Genomic DNA, 11,536 nt, shown 5'->3' with positions numbered 1-11,536 from the left:
GAGAGGGTTTGGGTTAAACTAAACGTCGATGGTCGCTCCTTAAGAAATCCAGGAAAGGCTGGTGCTGGTGGCGTCTTCTGTGATGATGATGCGAAAGTTATTCTCTCTTTTAGAAGATTCCTTGGGATTGGAACAAATTTTGAAGCTGAGTTTTCAGCCCTGACTCATGGTTTAGAAGCTGCGAGAGACTTGGGCCTTCAAAAACTTTGGATAGAATGTGACTCGGTAGCTGTGGTGTTGCTTGCTAAAAAGAGGATGGTTACATGGTTTGTTCGCCAAAGATGAATCTCCGTGCTCCCTTTCATTGCCTCTTTGGAATGGAAGATTTTTCATTGCTATAGAGAAGCCAACCCAATCGCCGACTTTCTATCCAAGTCAGCTGCAAAGTTCGAGTTATCTTCCTCTATGATCCCTCTGCCCCCCTTCTATTGAGAATGAGCTGCTGATTGATGCTCAAAGCAGGCCTCGCTTTCGCCTGATTTCGTAATTGTTCTGTTTTTGTAGTGCATGGTTCTTTCCCCTGTTGATGGCCATGCCGTAGATGGGAGATTGTAACTCACTTTTTTGTGGGTGTTTCTGGCTTTCCAGCCTGTATTGTATGATTCATTTTTCCCTTTGTCTAATACAAATGATCTTTTAGCACACAAAAAAAAGAGGGGTACACCGATAAGGCCTCAAGAGAAGTGGGTTGGCTTTGGGTCAATGACAAAAATAACTTCAAATAAACTTGAATAGTGAAAGAGGATAGTGTAGCCAACACCATTTAGCTGGGATAAGTCCCAATTGAAAGTTAAAAAAAAAAGAGGGGGTGTACCCAGTGCACGAGGCTCCCACCACTGTGGGGTCTGGGGAGGGTCATAATGTACGCAGCTTTACCCCTGTTTTAGCAGAGAGGCTGTTTCCAGACTCGAACCCATGACCACTTAGTCACAATGGAGCAACCTTACTGTTGCACCAAGGACCGCCCTCTAAAGTTAAGTTGAGTTGAATTTAAAGCAAAGAAATGTTGAATTTTATATTGTTTATCAAATTCTAAATCATACAGCTGTGCACTCAAAGATAAGTCTTTATTGTTCAAAGCCAAGACGAAACCATGATATTTTTATTTTTGTATTTTTAATTAATTAGTGTATTAGGGGCAGAATAGTAATTTTTACCTTATGGGACCCCGCACCAGAGCTACCTGTGTCGGGTCTGCTGGCTGGACAGGCTGCAGGACCTCCCCCTTATATAAGCTTGGCATGCTGGATTGATGGCCTGCGAAGCCTCTCTTTGTCTTAGGCCGAATCCTAGGTAAGAATCCCATTTTATACATATGTATGTTGTATTTTTAATTAATTAGTGTATTAGGGGCAGAATAGTAATTTTTACCTTGTGGGAACCCGCACCAGAGCTACCTGTGTCGGGTCTGCTGGCTGGACAGGCTGCAGGACCTCCCCCTTATATAACGTTTTGTACGACCAAATAGGGTTAGAAGGGTATTTTAGTAAAATTGTCGCTGTGGGACCCAGTTCCCCAGTGGGGAATGCTGTTCCAGACAATTACCCGTGTTCGGATGACCTTTAATGTCGCTCGGCATTAAGTTATGTATAGAATAGACCAATAAATACGAATTCAGGTTTATAAACTATTTTAGAAATTAGTTTAAATCTAATTTCTGTCCAAAAGACAGATTTACCCCTTAGTGCTTAAGTAGTTAGATAAATATCAAAAGCCTTTCCAATTGATCACTATTCACAAGTCTAAGGGAGCTAAAGAAATTGGTTCCAGCTTGGGAGAGAAGGAAAGAAAGAGGAAAAGAGAAGAGAAGAAGAGAGGGAAAAAAAGGAAGCTTACCTTAGGGCTTGTCTTCAACACTTGGAGCTGAACCAAGAATCTCCATTAGAAAGCTGCCTGCACTCTAAATCTGTTCCTATAACTGAGGTAAGCCTTGGATACTTGCTGTCTTCCTCTTTATTTCCCTTCTTCTCCATCTCTAGTTCACCTATTAAGAATTTCTGCCATTAAAGCTTGGAGACTAAGCTTGGGTTTGTGAAATTGAGCATAATTAGACTGATTTGAAACAGTTTTTGACTCTCTAAGACCTGAAATTTGGAGAATTACCAAGTTTGAAAGTTGTATTGCTGTTCTTGATGGCAATTTATAAACCCTAAACTAATTAATTAGGTTTAATTGATTAATTACCACAACTATGAAGTTATTTATGAAATTGAACTCCCATATAGGTAGACCCACCTTTATATAATGTTAAAACACTTAGTTTCTTCCTTGCATGTGAAGATCTACCCAAAAATAGGAAAAACCCCAAATTCGGACACACTCCTGGATGGAGTTGCAGGCCCAGGGGCGGTTGACCGACTCCCTGGAAGTCTGCATCTGGCTCCCCTATTTTTGTGCCCTTATGGCCTAGACCCCTTGGGACTTGACCTTGGACCATCCCAGAACCTATTGCATGGTGTTTGGTATGTTGTTTAGGGCTGTTTCTACTGTTTTCTAGTCGGTTTGTTCGATTTATTGGTGGGTAACTGACCTAGAATTCCTTCTATAACTAATCTATAATATTCTTGTCTCATATTTAAGACTGTCTTGGTCTGTTCTTGCCTGCCTATTGGAGTTTATTTACCTAGGCTAGCTACAACTACAGGTAAGGGGATCTTGACCTTAATTTCTGCGTGTTTATCATCTTAATTTCTATGTTGTGCTGATTGTCATGCCATGCATCATTATAACTGTATCTGAGACATATAGTTTCCTAGCTTGTTTTTAATGCATTAGAATGCACTGTGAACTAGGCTGCATATGAGCATGTTGCATTGCATTGCACTGATATATTATTTATGTGAAATTATTGATGATGGAAATCAGTACTCTATAACTCAATCCATGATTGTAACATCATAAATAGATTGCACTGGGTTAGGTTGTTATTTATAACCCAGTACTACGCCCCTTACCAATAAGGGGAAAGGTGTTGGACAACCCGTGGTACAGCCGAAGGGACATGCCGGGGTACCATCTTCTGTCCCATATTATAGTGTCCGCTCCGCTGTGGGAATAGACAAACAGTGTTGGTCATTGAGGGTTTGTCGGGTCCGTTGCCTGGTGTCATACCGATCTGGCGGGTCTTCACAGTGGTAGAATGGTTTTGCTCGGGTGACCGACGTCTGGAGCTGCCTTGTGTCATGCTTTTCGGTTAGTCATTGGGGGTTTGTCGGGTTAGCTGCCTTGTGTCATGCTTTCCTGGCGGGTTCTCTTCGAGGCTAGCATCTACTACTCGTAGTACTTAAACCTCATGAGACTTAGAACTGTGCTAGGAGCATACTAGTTAAGACATGCATCATGATTTACTGTGTATGTGTGCTTCCCCTCCCCCTTACTGGGCTCAGTGGAGAGCTCACCCCTGTGGATATCCTTATTTTTCAGGTGATTTAGTTACTTCTAATGTTGGCTTTGCGGCGCTGGAGTTTGAAGTGCACGATACTTCGTGCGTACGTGATGATTGCGCAACCTCCTGATCTTGGCCTGATAGTCCAGGCTACCTCCCCACTCTTTTATGCTTTATAAATGCTTTATATAGTTATAGTATAGTTTCTTGTATACTTTTACTCTGTGGTACCTTTGAGAACTGTATAGTTGTATTACAAGCCTTATCCTTTATATAAATGAAATATCACTTAGACTTCTCTTACTAATGATGTTATCTCTATTAATTAAATTGTTTCCGCTGCCTCTGATTACTGTATCTGTGAGCAATGATTGTGAATAGGGTACTGCACTTGTGATCCTTGGGGATTGGTTGGATGTCAGAGACATCCCGTCACACTTGGCCCTTAATAACCGGGCCGGGGTGTGACACAAGGACTAGAGCAGAATGTTGGGCAGTTAAGAAGCGGTACGTAGCTAAGAAGGGTCGATGCCTTAGAGTTTGTGTTGATGTTGTATGCCCCCCTCCCTTTACTACTGTCTCTTCTAGGATCCATGTAGCCGACCCCATAAGTTGGGATAAGGCTATGATGTTGTTGTTGTTGTGGTCTGTGAATGAACCCAGTTGGAAAACCTGAGTGGGAATAATCATTCAATTATAGTATCACAACCAACTAGTTTTTTTTGGTAAAAGACAACCAACTAGTTTAGCATACACCTAAAGTTGACATTTGGGGAAAGAATTATTAAGAGACGGAGACAAAAAAAGGCCAGAGAAAGAGGAATTGAACAAAAGAATTGTAGTGGCAAGACAGATACTTGGGAGATGCATCCACCATATCCAATTCCCTAAAGAACTGTTTAAAAATCAAGGCTGCAACCAGATGCTTTATGGTACTGGGGCTTTGACAACCATCCAATGAAATCCCAACAATGACAGTGTACCACAATCCCCGGCTCCTACAACAACCCCATTCATAAGAAATTAAGCCCCCTGAATTTATATAATTAAATAAAAAATCAGGTCCTCTCCATTGAAAAAGTACTGACTGATGCAGCAGAATTAACCAAGTGGGAGAAATTGCTCAAGTGAAGGGCCAATCCCCACCCCACACAAAACAAACAGGGAAATCCGGGGGAGGGGGGGGGGGGAGGATAAATCCACAACCGAGGAAACAAAGAACCCATCTAGGGAAAATGTAAAAAATGTACTACAGACAAACAGAAAATGAGAAAGATGTACTGCTTGAAGAACCCAGAAGTACCACCCAAAATCGGAAGCAATGCGAATAGCATACCCACAACACAGTCCTGTTGAGAAAGAAAGCTTAGATGTTCATCTTAGTTGCTTGACTCCTTTCATTTTCTTAACCAAGAGACATAAATCTACAAAAAGCTAATAAATCTAAACCTCCTAGAAATGAAGTAATATAGAAATAGATAAAAGCAATGTGATTGGGTGTAGTTCAAGGGAAGTGGCAAAAGAAGCTAATCAACGTACATGTTCTAAATGCAAGCATTGATATCAACACTCTCTGTAGCTAATATATTGTTATTTGTTAGATCCATGACATCATTGATTTAAAGGCCTTCAAAAAACTCTGTTCCACTAAGCACAAGAAATGACTATGCTTAAATTAGCTTAATGTTCAATACCACTGATGATAAAGCTGAAGACCTTGGTCTCTTGGGGAGAAAAACCTATGATTGTTAGAATTGGGGATCACCTTACCTAGAATGTATTTTTCAACATTTGGAAAGAAAGAGGGTCATCAACCTATGTTTCTCTTCACTATTTGAATCCCAGCTTTGAAGTTTGCATTTCTGAAGTTTCTGTTGACCAAACATTGTTATATATATATACACTAGTAAATATGCACGTCGCACATGTAAGCATTTGTTAAGTGGTGGAGAGCAAATGATTTTGTTTTATAAGGTAATGAGACTTTCTCAATGTGCAAAATAGTATCATGTACTTGACTCTTTTCAATAGATATTGATGCAAATGCACGTGTAAACCTTTGTTAGAGAGTGATTTTCGTGCAGTTGGATCAGCATTTGGGTAGTTGTGAACTTAAAAGTTTATCAATAATTGTGCGGGTCCATGCCTATTCACGATTCAGATTGGATCGGAATCGGTCAGAATAACCATGTAATCAGCCTGAAAAGGCAGAAATCAAGGAACCTTGATGTGAATATTCCGATTCAGAATGCAAGAAATTGCAATCAGTTTATGTCTTTGTTACGAAAGAAATTTGAATCTGTCTCGGCCGATTCACCTATTTTTTAAATTCTACTTGCATCCCACATAAACATCTATGACCCATATCCAAAATTATAATGGTGCCAAGATTTAAGGTGCCAACAATTTCACTTTTCAATTACACAAGTAAATGCATCTTCTTCGTGTTCCATAATTTAACATAACTTGATCGACATCATTATGAAATGAGTGCAACACGAACTTGACAATAATTTTAAGAATTTAATTTCCTAAATCAACCAAATACTTGATGTATTAAGGGTAAAACAGATAAAGCACTATAAATAAATCAAAGAGAGAGAGAGAGAGAGAGAGAGAGTTGAATGAAACCGTAGATGGACAAGGCAAGTTGATACTTGATGTTTTAAGGATAAAACAGAGAAAGCACTATAAATCAATGCTTTATTGACAATGATAATCCTGAAAAAAGTGACAAAATTGAACATCCATGAGGCTGCATCTACTGTAGCCTTCTTGTCGGACTTGCTTCCTACGGACATTTACCTCTAATACGGCTGATCCAAGACCGATACCTAAAACCATGCCTTCACTCATACAAGCATCAGTCTTGTTTAAGAGACCTGAAGCATCACAACCCTCTTAAAAAAGTCTAATGAGAAATTCTTCGAAGTAATGCATGGAGCTTTAATAGCAGCACCAATCGAACTACTTCCTGTAATATAAATTCCCTATAGCAGTTGAGACAGGAAAAAGTCTGAGAAATTCAATCAAAGCCAGTGAAATCAGAATAAAATCGGGTAAAGATTGTACCATCAAGCAGAATGAATTTTATTCACTTAGGAGCATTTATAGGCTAAAGAACAGTCACATAAATTATCAAACCCAATCAAATCCAGAGAAACAAAAGCAAACAAATTTTAATTGCAGCACCTATGAAACTACTTCCTGTAATATAAATCCCATTATAGAAGTTGTTGTAGGAAAAAGTCTAAGAAATTCAATCAAAACAAGCACAATCACAATAAAATCTGCGAAGAAAAAGGAATAACTGGGATAAAAGCAAAGAGATGGGATGATTACCAGGCAGCACCCAGCACAGGAGACACCGATTGCCATTCCAATGGCCTAATAAGGTCTAAGGTGAGATCTGCATCAATGCCTGAGAACATGAACTCGATGCTCCTGCCATCACCAAACCAAACATCAGTTTGGTAAGGGGGAAAATATCCTTCTTTCCTCCTGTTCAATACTTCAACTTAGGTTCTCTATTTACCAGATTGAATTGAGAGGGAGAGAGAAGAAAATAATGAACGGATTCTACGCATCTTGATTATTATATCGTAACATGGATAAAACTTGGAAAGTTTATACCTTTATAGCATTCCTAACTTTCTTCTTTGACATACTCTGGCATTCTGTAATTCTCTGAAAACAAAAGTAGCTCACATCAGAGTTAAAGCAAAGAGGAGATCAATAAAGGAGAAAAGAAGTAAAAAATAAGCAGAATCATACAATTTATGTACTTTGTAAATTAAGCTATAATATGTAATTGACAGAAATGATGAAGAAAGAGAAAAGCGAAGGTACACATGCATTAACATAATTGCAGAACAACCCATCCCCCACATAAAAAAATCGAAACAGAAGAATGCTGACTTACAGCTACTGATTGGGATACCCCTCTCCCTTCCAAGCATTTCGAATTAAGCTCAATCTTTCATGCATATTTGTAGGCAACATAAGAGTTCTGGAATTCTCAATCAGTGATTTTGAAACACCCAGTCAAAAAATTAGAAGCATATATTGCTGTCTGATTATAAAAGAACAAAGCAAAGCATTAATTGCAAAATAATCCTGATGGAGAAAATTCTTACTTTGCATTTCTACCATAAAGTGCTTAAATGATTTAAAAGTTAAGGAATTACAAAGAAAAGCTCAAACATATCCAGAACAGTTTGAACCCCACAAGAAATCCGAAAGAGAACATTCTTTTTATATTCATTTTTAAACAATGACAATGTTTTAGTAAGACATATATGCATGATCAACAAACAGGTGAATTGACAACCATATAAGTACACATTTCAATGGACATTCCTGCTTCAATGTACCAGATAACATTGATCTGAGTTTTTGAGTGCCTCCATCCATAATACATCGATAGCATTCACAAAATGTAAACTGAAACCACAACTTACTATACTTCCAGGCAAAGAGGTAGTCTTGCATTATATTTTAGCTGGTAAAGGCAAAATTCACAATGGCCTAATTTCAAATTTACTTTGTAATCTCTCCCTCCATGAAGCATTCATATAGCGTAACTGAAGAAGGCACAACTTGGTTGATTATTGCATAAGGCCGAAAAGAAGCACAATAGATAAAAGCAAAATGTGATCAGCAAAAATAAACCAAGAAGGTCCCTTTATCAGTTCCACATGCTTAGACATTCCAATTTTCTTGGCAGAGAAGGTCCCTTTATCAGTTCCACATGCTTAGACATTCCAATTTTCTTGGCAGAGATGCTAGGGTTCTAGAGCCGTTTTATCTACTCTAGGCTCACATTATCTATACTGAGTAGTTATCTATACAAATGTGTCAGTGGACTTCCTATAAACAGGTTGCTTCTGACCCACCTTTCAAGAGCCTCTCTCTCCTTTGTTTCCATGGGCACAGATTCAGTTGGGAATTTGCTGTGGAACTGTCACATACATTGACTAAGAGGGAGATCTGAAAGAAAATTGAGCTCTGATAAATCTGTTTCTTCTACGGAGAGAGAGAGAGATATAACCTTATGTCCTACGGTTCTACTTCTACATTATCTCTGTGACTAAGAGGGAGTTCTGAAAGGGAATTGAGCTCTGGTTAATCTGTTTCTTCTATGGAGAGAGAGAAAACCTTATGTCCTACGGTTCTACATTTTCCCTTTGGCTAGACAGCTTCAAGCAAGCTTTTCCCTCTAACCGACATCTACTATAGTTATCCAGAATTTACAGTGGTAGGCTCAACAGACCAAGTAGAGGCATGGCTGTTAACATCTTAATATTATGTCATACCTATAAGCTCGAATTCATCTTGATCTGAAATACTTTCATGAATAAAATTGTAGGTACCACAAGCTTCATTTCATGGGAAAATTCATGTTGTGCTACACCAGCCCATGACCAAGCAAAGCCAACATTTGAAAGAAAATACAGGTGCAGAGGCATGATGTAGTACCCCAAAGGAACATTTGGCTGCAGATCAGCTGAAGAAATACGGAGATTCCAGAATTTTTGTTTTGGGGATGTGAGGGAAAGGGAAAAAGAGAAGAAATGAGTATCTAAAATGGCACACCATTTGAGATATATTTTAAAAAATATTAACAAAGAGAAGCTAATCCTTGGAAATAAACCTTCCATGCTATGTAGGATGGCATCCACAAAACATTAACCTTAGGAACTTGAGAGAGAGGGAGAGACCGGCTGGCCTAGTCAGTGAGGTCTTGTGTTTGTCATAGCAAAGACCATCAATCGCTTCACCTGTGCAGAATGTGACACAAATCATAATCAAATTGGTTTGACGATTTTATGGAGCTATTTTGGGGGTGGGTGGGTGGGGGGGGGGGGGCAAGAGATGACCTATTTAACACACAAGCTAATGGACTCCCAATACTATTATATCAACACCCATTATCAAGAATTCCATAACAGTGGCATAATTGGACTAAAGGTACCCTATCGTGAACCTATTAGGTTGTTTCTATGGGGTTCGACTCCTATTTTTTTAACACCCCCATTACCAAAATGTCCAAACAAAATGATAACCTCATATCAGTGTGGTTAGTAAAACCCCCCACCCAATCTATCAGTTCACATTGTAGAATAAATTAAAAGCTATCCATGTCCCGTTAGAAAACCTCTATAAGAACCAAAAAAAAGGTGGGGAGACGCGGAGTTGTATGAGAACATAACAATTGACAAATTTCAGGATTAATTACAGGCATACAATGTGAAAATCTGAGACAAATAAATACAAAATGCAATAGAATCCTTTACCAGTTAAAACAGTAAATAGAGTTAAGTACCAAGAAGCCCAAAGACAAAATTTTGATAAAGCACTACTCCAGAAAAAAAAAACAAAAAAGAAGGGGATAACTCATAAACAAGATTTCCTAGAGGAGCAAACGAGATAGATTTAAAAAAAATAAGAGAGACAATTGAATTTGAAAAACCAAAATAAGATAAGCACTTAAGGCATGAAAAAGTACTGGAACCAACAATTTCACTTGTAGAAGTGCCCAAGCCAAACAAAAATGAAGATGTGAACAAATACATACTATCACAATGTGAATACATACAACAAAAATTTATGCTTCTGAAACATTTTACCCAAATTGAATGAACATAAACATAAATGAAGAAATTAGAAATACCTATAACAGGAACACTTATCTATAATAGAAAGTTGCATATAATTTTAAGGAATAGAGTAGAGAAAACAAGTAACCATTCACCATGAACAGTTAGAAAACTAGTCATTATTACCGAGTCAATAGAGTGCAATCTTTTTTTTCTCGTCTTGGCCTAAGGTACCTCAGGCTGAGATCACTACCAATACCAACACCACCCCTTGCTTCACATCTAACTACTTCATCAACCCAATTGTGATCTGGCTCCCCCCTTTCACCATCATCTACAAGATTTATATCTGGGTCGTAGTTATCCAGTGTGGCATGCACAATCTGCCCAAAGTATAAATCCTTAAATCAAAAGAAATTCATGATTGAGGAACCCAATTAAACTTAAAATAGCCAAAATTTTGAGATGTACAAACAGAAGCTTAAATTGGAAGTATATTCACAAGAAGAGAGACTTGATTATCAGACTCGCATATATACATGAATGCGCATGCTTTAATCATAACTTGCTACGGGTTTACAAACTGTTGATCCTATTTAACTACTATTACATGTGTTAGCGGCAGACGCAGATATTGTTAGATGGATACATATCAAACTCAATGATCTCCTAGAACTAAATGCAGTCTGCAGACACACCCATACTATGTCAAACGTGCATCAATATGAGTAAACATGTCAAAAATCTAACAAGAGTGTGAAGTCTTGGAATGCCAGCCCTAGAAACAAGAAATGAGCTACACCTAAAGTTATTTCAGAAGAAACTCCTCTCGCTGTGGAAAGTACCCACCACAGCCCCTAATCATTCCTCCATTAAAACTTTTCCACATTGTTGCTTCTAACTTTAACCTGTTTTCCTTGTGCAGCTTCTAGCTCCAAAGCTCAATTTCTTCATATTGTGCCAGGAAACAAGTCATAAAACACTGGGTCCAATTGCCAACACATACTAAAGCATTAGAAAACCACTCACCTCATCAAAACCATCAAGAACATGTGAAAAATCTGCCATAAACCACACCTGAAATGTGAAAAATCAATTTGACTCAATGAGGAATTAGATGGAGTTAAATTTAAAAAATGATTGTGCTCATGTTGCGCTAAGTCGCTAACAAGAAAACATTACAACCAAAAAAAAAAAAAAATCCACCAACTACCATGGCTGAAAGGCATTGCAAACTTGATGCCCTCAAACAGCACTTGCTATAGGGAAAATTACTTGTACACCCCCTAGACTATTGCCATTTTTCTTAAAATACCCAAATTTTTAAACAATTACTTGACACCCCTTGAAACCTGACGTTGTTAGTCTGCTGTTAGTGGTTGAATGGAAAAGTCCATTTTACCCTTATCACATATTCAACAGAAAACAGTGAAATTAAAATTACCTATTTACCCTTCTTCTTCTTACTGCAACCACACCTCCTGCTGTAAGCCACCCCTTTCATTGGGTTAATATGCCCTCCTGTAAACACAAACATAGACAACTGTTTATA

At 38.4% G+C, this 11,536-nt stretch overlaps 1 protein-coding gene across 1 annotated transcript; it reads right to left on the bottom strand.

Moving 5' to 3' along the window:
* Positions 1 to 6,585: 6,585 nt before the first annotated feature.
* LOC122655880 (protein SEMI-ROLLED LEAF 2-like) lies at positions 6,586 to 11,242 on the bottom strand. Its single transcript, XM_043850290.1, has 5 exons — positions 11,198 to 11,242; positions 11,014 to 11,061; positions 10,171 to 10,367; positions 6,728 to 6,829; positions 6,586 to 6,592 (listed from the first exon to the last, which is right to left on the bottom strand). Exons 1-5 carry the CDS (start codon positions 11,198 to 11,200, stop codon positions 6,586 to 6,588), a joined length of 357 nt encoding a protein of 118 aa, XP_043706225.1. The 5' UTR covers positions 11,201 to 11,242.
* Between the last annotated feature and the right edge of the window lie 294 nt (positions 11,243 to 11,536).

This window comes from Telopea speciosissima, chromosome 1, assembly GCF_018873765.1.
Source record: "Telopea speciosissima isolate NSW1024214 ecotype Mountain lineage chromosome 1, Tspe_v1, whole genome shotgun sequence".
NCBI lineage: Eukaryota > Viridiplantae > Streptophyta > Magnoliopsida > Proteales > Proteaceae > Telopea > Telopea speciosissima.
This window is presented reverse-complemented; position numbering and strand designations above follow the sequence as displayed.